The sequence below is a fragment of the Sus scrofa genome, chromosome 2 (genome assembly GCF_000003025.6).
Source record: "Sus scrofa isolate TJ Tabasco breed Duroc chromosome 2, Sscrofa11.1, whole genome shotgun sequence".
In the NCBI taxonomy this organism is placed as follows: Eukaryota; Metazoa; Chordata; class Mammalia; order Artiodactyla; family Suidae; genus Sus; species Sus scrofa.
In genome coordinates, this window is record NC_010444.4 from 70828972 (window position 1) to 70848589 (window position 19618).

General features: G+C 40.3%; 1 protein-coding gene across 20 annotated transcripts in view; it reads right to left on the reverse strand.

Moving 5' to 3' along the window:
• The window catches only part of HNRNPM (heterogeneous nuclear ribonucleoprotein M), a 45159-nt gene that overhangs the window by 15227 nt on the left and 10314 nt on the right, over positions 1-19618 (reverse strand). For 7 of the 20 annotated variants that reach the window (XM_021078738.1, XM_021078741.1, XM_021078753.1 and 4 more), the window contains 10 exon segments: positions 17747-17916; positions 9841-9893; positions 8931-8938; positions 8752-8845; positions 7223-7261; positions 7070-7105; positions 6368-6521; positions 5527-5576; positions 3719-3779; positions 292-393 (listed from right to left, as the gene is read on the reverse strand). In XM_021078738.1, coding sequence (XP_020934397.1) covers positions 292-393; positions 3719-3779; positions 5527-5576; positions 6368-6521; positions 7070-7105; positions 7223-7261; positions 8752-8845; positions 8931-8938; positions 9841-9893; positions 17747-17916 — 767 coding nt within the window. 20 annotated transcript variants of the gene reach the window in all.

A 19618-nucleotide genomic window follows, 5' to 3' on the forward strand; every position in this document is an offset into this window, starting at 1 on the left:
TCTCTGGCTTGCCTTTTAATCCAAAGGCTTAACTGAGTATCTCAGCTCAAAAGGTCTTGAGAGGATAAACCGCAAAGAATAATAACTGTAGGAAAAAGCATTCAACTCAGTAAAAATACAAAATACTGCCTTTATGAAAATGAATCAGAGATAAATAAGGATAGAATTGATTTTGTCCCAATGAAAGCCTCATTCCTCATTTGAACTACTCAATGCCCAATTATCCCAATAATTAGCTTTAATAACTAACTTCCCCAGAAACCCCCAATCAGGGCACACTGTACTTCTCACCTGCAGGTCCTATGTTTCCCATTCCAATGCCTTTATTCAAATGATTGGCATCGATAGGCTGTCCTCCTGGTCCTAACCCCATGCCAATACCACCAAGTCCATCTGAAAGGAAAAGAGAAAGTTAGAGGATAGATTCCACTTACTTAGGAAACCATGACTCTGAAGGCAAAAAAGTCTTTGTTTATTGTGCTCTGGCTGTCACACTCATCTCACCACCCACCTCCACCAGCAAAGCCAGGGCCTAATCCATAATTCAACACTGGTGCATATGGGAGCGCTTCCTTTTAAGGCGTAACCTTTCATAAAACACTACAGATTAGAGTGTGTGATATGTATAAAGGAAGGGCAACTAAAAATATTTCAGTTTATGTAAAAACTACAAAGAACTATGAACAACCCCCACACAATGAGAATTGTGAGCACCTGTTTCCCTAAATTGTGAACTGAGAAATGTTTAATCAAAAAAGGTATGGGGGCGGGGCGGGGGGGAGTCCCCGTAGCTCAGTGGAAACAAATCTGACTAGCATCCATGAGGACACAGGTTTGATCCCTGGCCTTGCTCAGTGGGTTAAGGACCTGGTGTTGCTGTGAGCTGTGGTGTAGGTTGCAGATGAGGCTCAGATCTGATATTGCTGTGGCTGTGGTATAGACCGGCAGCTGAAGGTCCGATTCAACCCCTAGCCTGGGAACCTCTATGTGCCATGGGTGCTGCCTAAAAAGATGGGGGGAAAAAAAAAAGGCACCAAGGGGTAAGCAGCACTAATGTGCCCAACCCCCACTTTTCAACCTCAAGACCCAAAGGACTTTTCTCCAGAAAAACAACGTTATAAGTTACCAATTAACGTACCAGACTCACACTATTCTCTGACTCTGCTATAGGCAGTTTTAGTGACAATGAAGCTAGTATATTCAAAGAACCTATCTTCTATCCAGAAAGCTTCCTAACCCACCTTCAACTTCAGGCTCCACAAACAGGAGAGCAAAAATACACACTGGTCTGAAAGCATCCAACAAGGCCTGATAGCGTAAGGCACTTAAAATGCTCTGAGAATTTTGGAGTTCCCGTCGTGGCTCAGTGGTTAACAAATCCGACTAGGAACCATGAGGTTTCAGATTCGATCCCTGGCCTTGCTCAGTGGGTTAAGGATTTGGCGTTGCCGTGAGCTGTGGTGTAGGTTGCAGATGCGGCTCGGATCCCGTGTTGCTATGGCTCTGGCGTAGGCCAGGGGCTACAGCTCTGATTGGACCCCTAGCCTGGGAACCTCCCTATGCTGCAGGAGCGGCCCAAGAAATGGCAAAAAGACAAGAAAAAAAAAAAAAAAAAAAAAAAACGCTCTGAGAATTTTAAGATGGGAACAAAGTTCATTAAAAAAAAAATCTTACACTAGTTCCCAGTATTTAATCTGATTAAAATCCCTATTCTTAAACTGCATAGAAACAGCAGCAAGGGCTCTCACCAAGGTTACTACCATACTTACTCCCCAGAGCACTGAAGACTTCAAAGTCAACCCTGTGCAATGTCTGGGAAGGCCAAAAGCCAGATAATGGGCTCCCTGGAGCCCAGTGTCAGCCAAGGCTGCCAAGCAGCCCTCAGCTAGGCTCAACTAGCCCTCCCCTAGGCACAAAGTCAACATTAGCTATCAGTCTCATCCTGGGTAATTACTGCAAGTGACCGCATTAATTACGACAAACAAGGAAACAGGGTCTTCCTCTAAATAATGTTAACTTTCAACACATAAGCCATCTCCTGTTTTTGAAGAATTGACCTTCTCTCAAAATCTGTCTCTATAATGCTTCTATAATCCTAAACTGCAAAAATGAGCAATGTTCTACTCCAGGCTCCCATTAACTACAATCTCTGACAGCTGAGCCCTAGGTTTGACTCACCATTACAGGAGGCACTGGCTGGCCCTCCAAATAGCTCCACCTCAATGGCCTCACCCAGACCATCATCTTCCATAGCACTGCACAAGCAGGTAGGTCTTGCTCTCAACCACCCACTTAGTCCTCCTTCTATAATAGGTTGGCCTTGTAGACCCTCATTCCCACTGCCCTTTGTGCTCAGGTTCAGCTCCCCTCTGTGGGCTTGCCAGATAGAGTGTGGAGGACTTCACCATTTCTTCTTCTTCTTTTTTTTTTTTTTTTTTTTGGCTTTTTAGGGCCATAACCTTGGCATATAGAAGTTCCCAGGCTAGGGGTCAAATCGGAACTGCAGCCACACCAACACAGGATCCAAGCCTCATCTGCAATGTACACCACAGCTCATGGCAACACCGGGATCTTTACCCACTGAGTGGGGCCAGGGATCGAAACCCACCTCTTCAAGGATACTAATCAGATTCGTTACCACTGAGCCACGATGGCAACTCTGAGGACTTCACTGTTATGCATGTTTCCATCCACATGGTGACCAATCAACTAGACTCCTCTGTCATAGGATAGATGTTCACCTGGATGTTGCAAATAATCCTATATAAAAATTCTGTGAGTTCTTGTTGTGGCTCAATAGGTTAAGAACTCGGCATTGCTGCAAGCTGCAGCACAGGCCTCAGCTGCAGCTCCAGTTAGATTCCATGGCCTAGCAAGAACTTCCATATGCCGCAGGTGCGGCCATAAAAAGAAAAAAAATCTAACTGCTGTACTTCACATACTGTAAGATTTCCCCCATTTAAGAGTGTACAGTTCAAAAAAAAAAGAGTGTACAGTTCAGTGACTTATCAGAGTTATACAATTATCACCACTACCTAATTCCAGAACACATCATCACCCCAAAAAGAAATCCCATCTCCAGTAGCAGTCATTCTGCACTTATCCCTTGGCAACCACTAATCTATATTCTGTCTGTGGATTCACCTATTCTAACCATTTCCTACAGATGCAATTAAGGTTCATCTATGCTGTAGAGTGTACCAGTACTTCATTCCTTTTTATGGCTGAGTAATGTTCCATTGTGTGGATTTAATGCATTTCCTTTACCATCAGCTGAAATCATGCTGCCACGAACATCAATGTACAAATTTCTGTACAGATGTCAAGTTTTTAGCTCTCTTGTACCATAATGAGGAGTGGAATTGCTGGGCCATACCGTAATAATCAATCTCTTCTGAAGCCAAGTGCTGTCTGGCTTTAATTCCCTTTGTAGTTTTGTTTATTCCTTCCCCACAACACTTTGAAAAATCTCAAACTACATCATCCACATCCTGGGCAGCCTGCCTCACCACTAGAAGTACTAACAATCTTCTTAAGTTGTGAATCTCTCTCCTCATTTTTCACCCAGAAAAACCTATCCATTAAAAAAAAACAAAAACCTTTTAGAATGTTTTACTCAAGAATGGTCAAGATAACTGCAGAATGACACAGCACAAGTAGTTTTCCCAGTTAGTTAAATCAAACTCAAAATCTCAGCCAAAATAATTGAGACACTTACGGGGAAGTTGTTGTGGACGCTCAGGAGGGAAAAAATCTCCCTTTGGTAAGGCTCTCTCATCCTGAAAGAGAAAGTGAATAAACCTCAGTATTCCCTGTATCACTGTTATCAACAGCAAAAGACAGAAATAATTCCCATCAACAGAGGACTGGCTAGACACATTATGACACACCCAGGCCATGGAATAACATACAAATACGAAATGAAATATGGAAGGAGCGCCCACTGTGGCACTACGGGATCCACAGCCTCTTGGGAGTGCTGGGAAGTGGGTTCAATCCTGGCCTGGCACAGTGAGTTGAAGATCCGTCACTGCTGCAGTTGCAGCTTAGGGTGAGAGTGGGGCTCGATCTGATCCCTGGCCGTGGGGCTCCATATGCCTTGGAGCAGCCAAAAGCAGAGGGGAAAAAAACGTAAACATGAGCAAATTGCTACCTTTTACATAAATGGGTAAAGACAAAAATATACATTCACATTACTGGGATACATGGGACCTAGGGACAAAGAGCAAGACTCTCACACTAAATATTCATGCTTTGAACTTTTGAATCATGTGAAACAATTATTCAAAAACTAAACTAAACTGGGAAGGTTCTCTTCTTGGCTCAGCAGTTAACAAACCCAACTAGGATCCATGAGGCTGTGGGTTCGATCCCTGGCCTTGCTCAGTGGGTTAAGGATCCGGTGTTGCTGTAAGCTGTGGTGTGGGTCACAGATGGAGCTCGGATCTGGTGTTGCTGTGGCTGTGGCAGAGGCCAGCAGCTGTAGCTCCAATTCGACCCCTAGCCTGGCGACTTCCATATGCCACAGGTGTGGCCCTAAAAAGCAAAAAAAAAAAAACAAAAAACAAAAACAAGACAAAACAACCAACTAAACTGAATGTTTAAAGGAACTAAGATTTCCTTCCCCTCCCCCAGCCTCTCCTGTAACATGCCAAAGTTCTTAGGCTAGGAACTGAACCAGGTGCCATAGCAGTGACAATGCTGAGTAATTAACCACCAGGCCACCTGGGAAATCCTGAACTAAAAAATTTCTCTATAGTTCATTTTATTATCTTCCTGACCACCTAACTGGATTACTATTTTCTTTGATATCGTTGGCATAGCCACAGCTGGACTTGTTTTTTGGGGGTGTTTTTTGTTTCTGTTTTTTAGGGCAGCACTCACAGCATATGGAGGTTCCCAGGCTAGGGGTTTAATCAGAGCTGCATCTGTGACCCACACCACAGCTCATGTCAACTCCCAATCCTCAACCCACTGAGCAAGGGGAGGGATCGAACCCAGAGCTTCATGGATCCTAGTCGGGTTCATTTCCGCTGCGCCATGAAGGGAACTCCCTGGACTGATGTTTCTACTAAAATGTTTCAACAGAACTTTAAAGGCTTTCTGAATTTACTCAATTACGTTCACAAAAGATATGATGCTAACAAACATACTGCACTACTCTGGAAAATGGAAACCTACATAATGTAACCAATCTCTGCAACTGATCACTTACTCAAGCAGGATACTCAACTGACCTCCTGACCATGTCAATAACTATGCAAAAGAAAAATTATCTGGAGAGCTGCATGAGCAAAAAGTTATTTCTTTTTTTTTTTTTGCTATTTCTTTGGGCCGCTTCTGCGGCATACGGAGCTTCCCGCAAAAAGTTATTTCTATTATAAATCTGCTCAACATATATACTGTACCCTAACTTGTACTGATCCATGAATTCAGTACAGTGGCTATGTGCACACTCTTTAATAATTCCGTGTTTTTGCTGGACAAAATTGAGTATATTAAAGAGAAGAGACCCTATTAACTTACCATTTTCACATGCATTGGTCTGTCAAATAGCAGTTGGCCATTAAACATAGCTGATGTTAGAATTAAGGATATTTATTGCAACTCTAAAAACATGCACAACAGGAAAGAAATACCAAAGAGAAAAACATGCCAACATGCCTACCAGTCCCTTTAAATATGAAATTATGAGTAATTTTGATTCCTGTTTATAGTTCAAGTATTTGTTTCTACAGTACAGTAAGCATAAAAGGAACAATGAACAATGCTCAAGGGGGAAAAAAAAAGGAAACCTCAGTTTATCCTCAGGTATGGAATTCATTCATAAAACCTTACACTTCTCACCAAACAATCCTCCTCTTAAAAGCACTAACATTGGTTTTCTGTACGTGTCTAATAAGCCAGGAATTCCACCATTTTTTGAAGTATCACGTTTTCTGAGTAATATACTCAGTGATAATCTTGCCTCAATCTAGTGACAAGTGTTAAAGAGTGGTATTCTCCCTGTGACTACAAAGATCTAACTTTACAGTCAGAGAGAAGTGTTTCTTCCAAAATGTTCACTGGGGAGACAGGACCCTATAAGGAATCATATATGAAATAACAACTGAATTTCTCTCCAGTGCCACATTCTTTGGACTTCCCCCTTCAAACCAGATTCCTCTAAAAAGACCACTCATGGACATGTGCCTATTTCTACACAGTACTGTATTCCCTTAGTAATTTCCACAGGAATGCATTCTGTCTAGTCACATTGGAAATATTAATAGACAAAATTATCACTTTCCCACACAAATCTATATCGCTAATACAACATTCAGGCCAAACCAAATCCACCAAGAGCTGAATTTCAATAAAAGGATACATATAGCTTGCACAGCTTCAATGGACTGTTCAAAAGTAACAGTGCCTATTCCACGACTTTTTCCATCTTTATCTTCAAGAATGTCTGCTCGGACCACCACACCAGCCATACTAAAAACTTCCTTCAGTTTCTTCCAGCCAACTTTATAATCCAGCTAATCAAGAGAAAGAGGAAGAAAATCTCATTATAGCCATCTTAAGAAAAACATTTTTACTATATGAATGTGACATGCTTTGGTTGAAAACAAGCATTAGAAAATGTCACATGTCACAAAAATATTTTGTGAACACTAAAAAATTCTGTTCCCCAGCTATAAAGTTTACCATCATCCTCCCCAATCTACTTGCCTTTAAAAATATTTACCTTTGCAAATGCAAAGGTGTTACCATTCCCTCAGACATAACAAGATGAGGGAAATGTCAGTATACAAGCTCTTCTCAAACACTTTACCCTGTACCCACTTTTGTAAACACCTGTAAAATTCCATAAACATGACCCCACTAGGACCATGGTCAAGCCTGTGTGTAACTAATGACTGCAGTGATGATTAGGGGACAAAGCTAACCCTAAGGCTGATTTTTTAAAAATAGATCAAGAAGAGAACACAACCCTCATTTAAATTTTTCTTCTCAAATGTCACAATTACTTTTCTAACATATTGACAAGATTGTCATTTATGAGACGATATTTCCATTTACTTACATTTGCTACAAATACTGTACTTCCAAGTCTTCCAGCCTGTAATGCATGGATAATCTCATTTGGGATGTTAGGATTATTTAGGATACTGGGTGGGATATTAATCATTCCTGGGCCACCTGGTCCCATACCCATCCCACCAGTCGTAGCCATCACCTTTTGCATTGCTCTCCTGGCATGTTCACCATCAGGATCCTAAAACAAGCACAAAATGGTTACATTTAACTGATCCAGTGACAATTAATACCATGCTCGTTCAGTAAATGACAGCTTCAAGACTTGAGTTTGAGAGGTTGTTTGGAAAGCATTTCTCAAAATCTATAACAAAAAATTCAACTAAAACACTAGGCCAGGAACAATTATAGTCAAAAGAACAAGGAAGAAAGAAAGAGTATAAAATTTAGTTCTCAACTGAACTAAGTAAAAATCAACCAAAAAAGAGAGTTCCTGCCGTAGTTCAGTGATAATGAACCCCGACTAGTATCCACGAGGATGCTGGTTTGATCCTCAGCCTTGCTCAATGGGTTTAGGATCCAGCATTGCCATGAGCTATGGTGTAGGTCGCAGACATAGCTCAGATTTGGCGTTGCTGTTGTTATGGTATAGGCGGGCAGCTGCAGCTCCAATTCAACCCCTAGCCTGGGAACTTCCACATGCCAGGGGTGTGGCCCTAAAAAGACCAATAAATAAATAAATAAATAAGGGGGGGGGGAGTTCCCACTGTGGTGCAGAGGGTTAATGACCCAGATTTTCTCTGTGGTGTTGCCCCAGCCTGGAGCAGTGGGTTAAGGATCTGGCATTACTGCAGCTATGGTGTAGGTCACAGCTGAGGATAGGATTCCATCCCTGGCCCAAGAACTTCCATATGCCACGGGTGTGGCTGGAAAAGAAAAAAAGGGGGGGAGGTGATTTGATTAATTAACATAATAGAGAACTTCCAGGTTGAAATAAGATCTTCACAGGGATGGTATAGTTGAATCTTACTAATTCAATGAATTTTATAATTTCTAAAACCCCCAAGTTTGAAAAAATAGCTCTAGACCACCAAGGTATTCCATCCTTCAAGTATACAGGCTTGACTCCTACAAAGTCTGGAAAGGTCTGTGAATCTCTAGTATTCACACTACTCTTGAATTCCTTGCCCTTTGTGAGTCACCTTCAACATACAAGAGAACTTAAGGCCCTACCTAAGCTTTTCTCCCTGAGCTCCATATATACTGACTGACCCAAGAGGTAAAAATAAGTAACAGAAGGATTGAATTAACTTCTATCTTCCCTCCAGGGAGAGAAAATACCCAATTCAGATTAGATACAAAAAAGGATTTACATCATTTTTAAAAAGAAAAAAGATGGGCTCAGACTGAGTAAAAACAGTAGATCCAGAATACCTTAAAAAAAAAAAAAAACCATGGGCTCAATTCAAGTGCCTCTGAGAAAACCAAGGGAAGCTAGTCTCAGACAAATCAGATGTTAAGAGTCTGCAATGGCTCAGGATGTGCCCAGTCAGTCACCACCCGAAGTTCTTACAGGAGTGAGTGCTAAAGCCTGTGACTGACCCTTCTCCTTAAGGACAATAGGTTGTTCTGCTCCATAAAATGTCATCAAGAACTATTTCTGTCTTTTCCTAACTCCAAACAGGGACAACTCAACAATTACAAATGGCATCCAGTGTTTCATGAGCTTACTTCTTTGACTTTCAGTGGTCTTCCACTCAGACTATGCTTGTTTAGAACTTCAGCAGCTTTTTTCATGCTCTCCTCCATCTTGAATTCAACAACGCTATGAAGAGTCAAAAGGAAATGAGTGAAACCAGTCCTACAACTTAGAAGGCTCAATTGCCAGTAAGTAACTAGACAATACTTACGCACATCCCTTTGGAGGAAGCCACAGACCAGTCAGAAGAGCAAGGAAAGGGGGGAAAAAAGAGAAGAAAAAAGTAGTAAATTTTAATGACAGTTACAAATTAAAAATATGATTTATGTTACAGTTTTTAAATTAACCCTTCTAAGGGGAAGCTGACAGAAGTGACTTGCCTAGCCTTCCTTATTAAAAGCTCAGCTCCTTATTATCTCCTCTTCCTTCACATTACCAGCATTGCACTATAGTTGCTAGTTATAATGAGCAGACCTAAATTCAGATTCTCCAAGAAATCACACAAACTTTAGATCTGCTTCCCTCTGTACTCAATCAATTCCTTATCATACTCCTCCTAAATCCATCCCTTCCATAAACTAAGCTCATCCTTTTGATTATTCTAAGCCATTCTATTGCACAACAGAAAATAGTTAATTTTCTCTTTAAACTAGGCCAATTTTAAAGTTCATGTTTTAGTATTTATTTTACAATTTACTGGCACAAGGGCAACTTTTCAGAATCTTTGGTTCACACAACTTTCAAATTCAGCAAACAACCAAAGTAACATTTTCTAGACAAGAACACACGTTTTACATTAATATACCACCGCTAAAATTCCATGCATAATTCACACACAGCCAATTCCTCTGTTAACAAAGAGACAATGCTGCTATTGGTCCCCAGCTATCCAAATTGGGCATCCAAACAGAATACCAAAAAGCTCTTTGGCCAGCCATTTGGAAAAGCGGGACTCCCATTTGCACATCCCCTCCCACCCCACTCGAATGTTTGGCAAAATCAAACGTAGCTACTATAACATGAGCACTCACTGCCTTCCTGATTTCATTCGATTCCACGCCACCATACAGTTACATTTTTCATGTAGTAAATCCACAGAAGAAATTCTCTCAGACACTTACCCTTGACTTTCCTTCAGCGTCCATTAAGAGCTCCACGTATGTTACCTCACCAACTACAAATCAGTTTCCAGACGACACATAAACCAAGGGAGAAAAGCCAAGAAAACAATGGGAATTTAGAACAATCATCAGCAACCTTGAATGGAGCCTCTGCCTTATAAGAAAGCCCAGAAACACTCCATATTCCCTAAACCACCAAACTAGGCATTACAGGTGTGCAGTAAAAGTAGGTGAAACTTGTTAACAATATGTCCTTGATTTTCCTCCCACCGCGAACAAGCTATGTCCACAGATTTCCATATCAGTTTCCCTGTCTAAAATACTCATTCATGACTAGAGGCAATCCAAATCTATAGGAAAAAAGTCTGCATGATTCACTTTTTTGGGGAAGGTAGAAAAAGTTTTACACATAAACTTAGTATTGAAAGCAGGTACAGAGCACACAAATTGCAATGCCACTGAACTGAGCTTAAATGCTAACTACAAAGATGTGTATATGCATACATTCAAAGGCACGCACACACACCGTGACCAGAAGGCTGGCCAGCAACATGGGTGAGTAACCTGTCGATTCACATGGGGCTCTGCACTGAGGGCCATGCACTTGGTTTAATGCTCTGTTGTCTTAATACTTTAAATCATTTTTAAATAAAGGGCCCCATGTTGTCATTTTGCACTGAGACCCACAAATTCTGTGGCTGCTCCTGCACACAGCACTAGGCTCCACAATTGTCAGAAGTAGGATGTTTGAATATTCTATTACTAAACCAGAGCAGCACTCTTCAGTGAATTAAGACAGGCTTTATCTTGCTGCTCTCTTAACCTCTCCGTTAAAGGACACAGATAAATGCAAATTTAAGAGCTCAGTTGCATCTACACAGATTCACTCAGGATTCTAATCTATATAAGGGGGGGACGACAAAGCATTTAAAAAGATTCTGCAGATTTTCCTCAAGGTTTGGATTGCCAATTCATGACGACCAAGACCAGAACCCACCAAGACAACCACCAAAATGGCTGCTGAACTTGAAGATGGCACGCACACACCAAAAAAATACCATCACTACCCCATCCCCGGAGATGTTTAAAAGTGTTAACTTGGAGAAAACAATATCTAAGCAGACTCTCCAAAGTCAAGAAAGGCTTTTGTTCTAAATTAACATCTTTTTAAGGATTATTTTTATGATGGTAAAGCCTTCTCCAATTCAGTTTTCAATTTGGTTTAGCAGTACAAGGGTAAAAATAACCCTTTATGGCCCCAAGTCCTGTTTAGTCTAATTCCTTTGTTCAAAGGATGTTAAAATTATGAGGATAATTAGTATGCCAAGAGACTGAAATGTAAAATAAAATTTTTTTAATTACCAATAAATATGGTAATGTATTTGGATAGCACTGACAGCAAGAAGGCCAAGTGTTCAAAATCTATAGCCTCACCTCCCTTGTCCTTTCCTAAAATATTACCAGACCAAACCAGCACTTTGCACAAAACAGAAAGAGAATCAGTGCAAAGAAATGAAGAAAGGAAATAGGAGGGACTGGTATAGTTTAACTTCTGGAGTATGTACAACTGAAAAATGATCACAGCCAAGGGACAGTCATATAAATTGGCTTTATGTTATCCTCACAAAGTCAAGCAAGTCAAAAAAATTGTCGTTTCTGAGGCCATGTTAAAAGCCATTTATTTCAACAGCAGCAGCCATTTGAGGACCAACAGCTCTTGTCTCCACGCTAATGAAAATGCCAAGTAGTGTCAAGACAGTGAAGAGACCCCAAATTTACTTCCTATGAGCTGTGACTACTGCCTAATAACCTTAAAAATAAATAAAAGAATCACAATATCTAACTCAGACAGCTGTAACTATGTTGTCAGAATTCAAATACTGTTTCATTTGAAAGGTTTCTAGTTTGTGCCCATAAAAACACTGATTATCAAAAAGCTGTCACTGCAACCTAGAAACCAAGCAACTCCAAGCCAAACTTTTTCCATGGTCATAGCCCTTTTAACAAAAAGCCAGGTTTTAGAAATTAGGACTTTTTCCACTTAACATTCCAGTGATAGCGCACATCCAACTTCAATTCTCTGCATCAGTACTTCACTTAAAATGTTCTCTCTTTTCCCCAAAATGGTATAGTTGCTTAATAAAAACAAAAAAAATTAACACTAAAAAAACCCTCCAATTCTATCTGTTTAGCCAAAAGTTAGGTGGGCATTGATGGTTCTACCATGAGTAGTACTATTCCTGATTATCATCAATAATAACCATGCTCCTTATAAAATCATAAATGTCTGATCTTTACCGAGACACAGCATTAATTCAGAGATGTAAGCAAATCACTGTTACAGAATCTGCCACAGCTGCCAATTCATACTTCCCCTTAGTAAAGTAATAATGAAAAATTTTAAAAGGAGTTCCCGTCGTGGTGCAGTGGAAAAAAATCCGACTAGGAACCACGAGGTTGCAGGTTCGATCCCTGGCCTTGTTTAGTGGGCTAAGGATCTAGCATTGCCGTGAGCTGTGGTGTAAGTCGCAGACGTGGCTTAGATCCAGCGTTGCTGTGGCTGAGGTATAGGCCAGCAGCTGTAGCTCTGATTAGACCCCTAGCCCGGAACCTCCATATGCCAAGGGTGGAACCCTAAAACACAAAAAAAACTTTAAAAATCACTTCTCTTTTACTTCTCCTTATTAGAGCAAAGACCTCTTTGTTAAGCATAGTCAATATAACTATCAATAAACCTCTGAAGGCAAAATTTGCCAATTTATGCATAGTCTGGTCACATTCAATGAAATGAAACTTAGAAGAGCAAATCAACCAGAACAGATCAATTAGGAGTGAGAGGCAAAGTTAACAAATTGACAGCAGTAAGTCTCACAGACGTGGAATTCTCAGGTTTTAATGAAAAATACTGCTGCTCCTTCCTCTCCCTCCCTGAACACAGAATCCATGGAATCCCTAGAGTAGGCTACTAAGACTGCTAAATCCTACTGCCACTTCCAAGATCAAAGTACCTAAATGAAAAAAAAGATTTGAAAAATCTAATGACAAATGTTATTACCTACCTTCATTTTAAAATGCTCCAAGAAATCATCATTAACCAACAGTTAGGTGGATTATTAAAAATACGTATAGCGTAGGGAACTATATCCAATCACTTGCGATGGAAAATGAAGATAATATGAGAAAAACAATGTATATGTATATATTTATAACTGGGTCACTTTGCTTTACAGCAGAAACTGACAGAACACTGAAAACTATAATTAAAAAATTAAAAAATAGGAGTTCCCATCGTGGAGCTGTGGAAACAAATCCGACTAGGAACCATGAGGTTGCAGGTTCGATCCCTGGCCTCGCTCACTGGGTTAAGGATCCAGTGTTGTTGTGAGCTGTGAGGTAGATCGCAGACAAGGCTTGGATCTGATGTTGCTGTGGCTCTGGTATAAGCTGGCAGCTAGAGCTCTAATTAGACCCCTAGTCTGGGAACCTCCATATGCCTCAGGTGTGGCCCTAAAAAGACAAAAGACCAAAAAAAATTTTTTAAAAATTAAAAGTAATATTACTTCAAAAATGAAATACTTCATGAGGATAAGATGAGCAACCCAAAAAGAATTCAGGAGTCCCTTGGAACTACTTAGATTTTACACTTCTGCGCATATTCACATCACAGAGTATTTGTTTCTGCTTTCTCATTTACTACAAGTCTGAAATGAACAACAACAACCAAAAAAAAAAAAAAAAAAAAGCATATGGAATCTACTAAAACTTCACTGAAGAGAATTCATGTGTAAAAAGGCCTATAATCTTTAAAAGGAGGATGGGGGGAGGAGTTCAAAAGCAGGGCATATTATCAAACATTTTCACTTAGTCAACTCTCAGGTAGCCACTCTAATGCAGAAGTGCATGGAAAAAATGTGTATTTTAACTTGGAAAGCTTGTTTCTTTAATATATAGACAACTTGAAACATGACAAAACAATTATTCTATACAGTGACTACTCGATTTATGGACAAGTTAGGAAATGATTAAAAACCTTGTTCCTAATGCCATGACAACAGCAGAAGAACACTGCTTCTCTAACTGGACCAAAAACCAACAAGCAACGCAGGGTGCACTGTTAGGGTTCAACCCAAGTACCCACAGATACGAATTACTTTAGCATTAACAGGCCTTTCCAAAATGCAGGCTGAATTCCCAACAAGGGAAAATATGAAGGAGCCAAACAGACTGGTTAGAGATTTTCACTTAAATTGAAAATAAAGTTCTGCTCCATACACCCACAATGTAGATTGGCTCCAAAAGCCAATAGAGACTCTCTATTGGACTATACTTGTCCTCTGGGCCTCAATTTTCTGTCAGCTGAAATTTGAAATTTACTTAACTGTGATGCATTCAATAAAAACAGAAGGATTAAGAGCTTAAGAAATCTTTGCTTACACAAGTTAAATTGACTGCTGCTAAACTTGAGATTGATTGAGAGTAAACTATATCACTGACCTTCCTTTTTTCTCAAACTGTGCTCCATGTTTACTCACTGCTCTTGCAGTTCAGTCCTGCCTCAGTAACAGCTGCCTTGCCTCCATGCTGCTGGCTCCCTGGTTAGGCCAGGAGAACAAACAGCCCAATGGGGAGCTTTCTTCATACACGCAGTACTTCTCAGTACTGTAGCACAACACTATTTAAGTTTAGAATACCTAAAATCAATCATCTTTTGCTCACGGAAGTTTTAATTTTTTGCTCAGACCTTATGGTCAAACACTTTAAGATGTGTATCCCAATATCTGTCTAGCGATGTAGCTGTGAGACTGTTAAGTCACTTTCAAACCTGGTATGGCAACCTCCAATTCAAATTTCCTATTACACTGGCTCTCAATTTTTGTTCCAATCCATCAGCTCTTCAGTATTCACGGCAGCAGTTTGTTCCATGAAATATCTCCATTAAAAATAAGCATGGTCAAAAGGAAGGACAATAGACACCTTTCCTTTGTTCCATCAGGGCACTTAGAGCAGGAAGCTCAAGGAAAGGTCAAGTTCAATTCAACAGGCTGTTTAATCAAAATCCCAGAATGATGGGGGGAGGCAGAGTGGCCTGGCTCAGAACAAAACAAAGCTCTCAACACCTTTCTTTTCTCTGTAAAATCAGCAATGCTGATTTCTTGATGCCACAAAACAACCTTTGTGATCACACTCAGGAGAAAAGGCTTAAGTGGCCTGTTTACATAATACATGCATTATTAATAGGATCTCCTAGAATGCTGTGAAATGCTAACAAAGATGGGAAATACACACTAGTCTCCAAGGAGGGGTACATGAGACCAAAAAAAAAAAAAAAAAAAAAAAAAGCAGCTCCTGTCTCACCATCTCAAAGCTACTACTTGAGTTCTGAGAGGTGGCAATTATAGGCAGAGCTGCAACAACAGAGCATTTTTCAGATCTTTAAGCCAAGGACAACTAACTCTAGCTCTTAATCCACCAATTTCCTGAAACAACAGGACTATGACTTCAACAGGAACAGATTCTTAAAACGCAGACTGATAGTGGTTGATTATGATAGCACAATCTCTGTGGTTTGCCCACTTAAGAGATTATCTTGAGACTAATACTTTCAGACTCCAAGTGACTCTATCCACAACTTCTTCCCCCTATACAAAAACAAATCTTCAAAAACCTTAAAACTTATTGGCAACAGATTTGAAATAACCATTTAAACATATTTTGGTACACCAAGATATGAATTAAGATATTTTTTAAACCTCATAATGAAAATAAGAACATTTTAAAGAAAGCATTCGTATGAAAACAGTAAATTTCTTTAGACTTCACAAACTGAATATAAAATTTACCATAAAAAATTACCTTTCTCTTATGCATCTCTTTGTCCACAATCCAATACTGCTAATTATTTAATTAAACAAAAAAGTAATTAATTTAACCTGTACAGGGGAGCTCTAAACAAGAACATTTTAAGGTTTGTTAAAAATAACTGATTTACTGCACACCTGTAATTCTAAATTACACCACCAAAAATACACTGAAAGGGCTGAGCCAGGGCATTCATAGCAGTATGCCAAGGGAATATGAGAACCAGTTTGGAAGTATCCGAATAAACCACCAGGCTGGCTCCACTTTAAATACAGTGCAAAATAGGAAATTGAGGTGAACTGCTTCTACATCCAGAAACGTCATGGCTGCTGCTGCTACCAGCTTTAAGGCTTCCAAAACTGAATTACTGAATGGTAAAGCAGTAAAAATGTCACCTACTTTATCCATCATGTCCCAAAACTGGTTCACACACTCCTAAAAATGAAAAAATAATTTGGCCTGCAATCTCTTACAAAATTCTAACAATTGCATTTTCAAAGCCACATTCCTGGTTCTTGGAACTACTATACCTTATTATCAATGGAAGTATCAATTCAGCGGTTCAACCAAATCACGAGAACACAAATTTGGGAGTTATTCCAAAAACTAATTCGAATGAGATCCAACCACTGTACTGTACAGAAATTCTAAGCTTTATTAAAGCAGCAGTCCCAAAAACCAAGAACACTGCATCTGGGATGCCACATGACACGCCCTTCAGACAAAAGAAACTTCACTCTTGCCCTAGGAGCACTGGCAGGAATGATTTGGCTGATCAAGGCAGGAAAACAAAACTCACACCAAAGTTTTTCCATCCATGTTATCTGGAGAAATACTACATGGGAGCAGCCTACATGACTGTACAGAGAGGTTCACAGTGCCCAGTGCTTCTGGCATGTCATGGCTGAATTAAGTCATGGGACAATGATGGCAGTGGGCCAATCATAATTTCAAAACCCAATGCTGGGAGGACCAGTACACATACCAAAATGGCCTATCCACGTGGCATCTGTCAGTCACTGAAATGTTAATCATTTAACAAATCAAGCTCAAATCTCTTTTCATTATGAATGTTCCAGAAAACCAATACCTTTCAGTCCTTCAAAAAGACTCCATTTAAGGATAATTTGATTCTAGGTTGCCCTTGGAGGTACGGATAAGGGAGACCTCAGGCATTAGACAAATGGCTATCAATAGTTTTCTCTCAACCAGGGCTGAGCAATCTCTTTGGCTCTGTGTGCCACCAGCAGGGCCCAGAATCAGGAAAGGAAGGAAGACAAAAGAAGCAGAAGAGAGTGGAAAGAAAGAGGATACATGTGGTGTTCACAAGGGGGTGAAGCAGAGGACCATGGGGGCAACCAACCTCCTAGGACCTTCTGGTGGCAGCAGTTGTTTCCTCTGCCCTAGGCCAGTGTGGACACCAGGACTGTGACCAATGTGTGCCTAAAGGCACCAAATTACACAGCAGATGCCTTATTTTGAACTAGCCAATTGCCAGTCTACTCTGTTTGCCCCCACCCCCAACCCCGATGTGGGGGTGGAGAAGCCTCACAGTTTAAACACAAGCTAGTTTCTCTAATTTTGAATCTGAGTAGCACCAAGTTCCAGCTACTAAATTTTGATCCCAGGAAGACATTCACAAAATTTAAACAAACTACCTTCCCACTAGAATTTAAAAAAAAAAGAAAAGAAAAGAAAAAGGGAAAAGAAAAACTTCTCCCACCTAAGATAAAGAATTCAAAAAATTCCCTTACACGAAGAAGCTTCCCTCAAGCTTAACTGAAGCTATATTAAGCCAGTAAAATCATTCATAGGCCGAAAGACCATACAAACCACTGTTTGACACACAAGTATATGACCACAAAAAAAAAAAAAAAAAAAAAAAAAAAAGAGTGGATGGGGGGGTGCTTAACTCTCAAGCCTGGAGAGAACACATGCCCTACCCCAAATAGCTTCCACTGACAAAAATAAAAAATAACCAAGGAATTAACCACAGAGAAGATGACACACCAACCTTCTGACCCTACTCAACCACCAGTACCATTACCTTTTTCTTTAACCAGGTCTTTAAGTGACTGCCATTTCACATCAAAAGGTATGTTTGTAATGAAGGCTCTGTATCTTTTAGTTGGATTGGCATATGGCTCAAAGCGATTGCCTCCTCTCTTTATGTTTTTCTCCTTCCTTTTCTCATTCTGAGCAGGTCGTTCTCCTTCACTGAATTCAAAAGAGAGAAAAAAAGGTCCATATGTTAGCACAATATAAAAAAAAAACAATATTTGATGTTCCAGGTTTACAATCCCACACACAGTTACATATAACAGAAGACTAATATTGATTTTGATTTGAGACACTCAAACTAAAGTGACCCCTAGAAAAAGTTATAGTAGTGCACTCCTCAAAACCTACCCATCAAAAACCATTCCCAAGACAATGTTTTCATAGGTCTTGGCACACTCCTTTGGGGCTGTATCAGAGGCAGAAGAGAGGTCAACTCAGCCCAAGGTGCTTTAATTCCAAGTCAGAAAGAGGAAAAGGGAAGGGAAGATTTTTAAGATTTCATAGAATAGAAATGGGATGATATGCATAGGAACAACCAATTTTAGCTAAAAGACTAAGTGTCTTTTGTTGTGGGGGAAAATTTTTTTTCTTTTTAAGTAAGAATGCAAAATGGTACAGTTGCTGAATAAAAGTTTGGCAATTACACAAAAAGTTAAAACATGTAATTACCATAGGACCCTGAACCAAAAGCAAACCTGTATAACATTAGCAGCATTATTCACAAGAGCAAAAGTGAAAACAACCCAAGTATCTATCAACAGGTGAATGGAATAAACAAAATGTGGTAGATCCATACAATGGACTATTACTCTGCCACCAAAAAAAGGAATAAAGTGTGATACATGCTGCAACACAGATGAACTTTTTTTGTTTTTAAGGGCCACATGTGGCACAGATGAGGGGTGGAACTGGAGCTGCAGCCACAGGTAGGCCACAACTACAGCAATGCTAGATCCTTACTTAACCCACCCACTGAGCAAGGCCAGGAATTGAACCTGAACCCTCATGTATACTAGCTGAGTTCTTAACCTGCTAAGCCACGACAGGAACTCCCAGATGAACTCTGAAAACATTATGCTAAGTGAAATGTGGCATTAGATAACACTAAATATTTAAGCCAGACACAGAAAAAAACAATAGAGGTTACCAGAGACTGGGAGTTGCTGTTTAAAGGCTACAAAGTTTGGCATTTAAAAAAAAAGTTCTGGAGTTCCCGTCATGGCGCAGTGGTTAACGAATCTGACTAGGAACCATGAGGTCGCCGGTTCGGTCCCTGCCCTTGCTCAGTGGGTTAACGATCCGGCGTTGCCGTGAGCTGTGGTGTAGGTCGCAGACGTGGCTCGGATCCCGCGTTGCTGTGGCTCTGGCGTAGGCCGGTGGCTACAGCTCCGATTGGACCCCTAGCCTGGGAACCTCCATATGCCGCGGGAGCGGCCCAAGAAATAGCAACAACAGCAACAACAACAACAACAGATTAAAAAAAAAAGTTCTGAAAATGGAGAGTGGCTACTGGTATAGTGTACATCACTAGACCATTAGATATTTAGTGTACCTAATGACACTAAATTATTCACTTAATCATCTTAAGATAGTAAGTTTTACATATATTTTTAAAAATTTATGAGGAGTTCCCTCGTGGGGCACTGGAAATGAATATGACTAGGAACCATGAGGTTATGGGTTCAAGATTTGGTGTTGCCACAAGCTGTGGTATAGGTCACAGATGCAGCTCAGATCCGGCGTTGCTGTGGCTCTGGCTACAGCTCCAATGAAACCCCTAGCCAGGTAACCTCCGTATGCCTTGGGTGCAGCTCTAAAAGAACAAAAGACCAAAAAAAAAAAATTGAGAGAAAGAAAC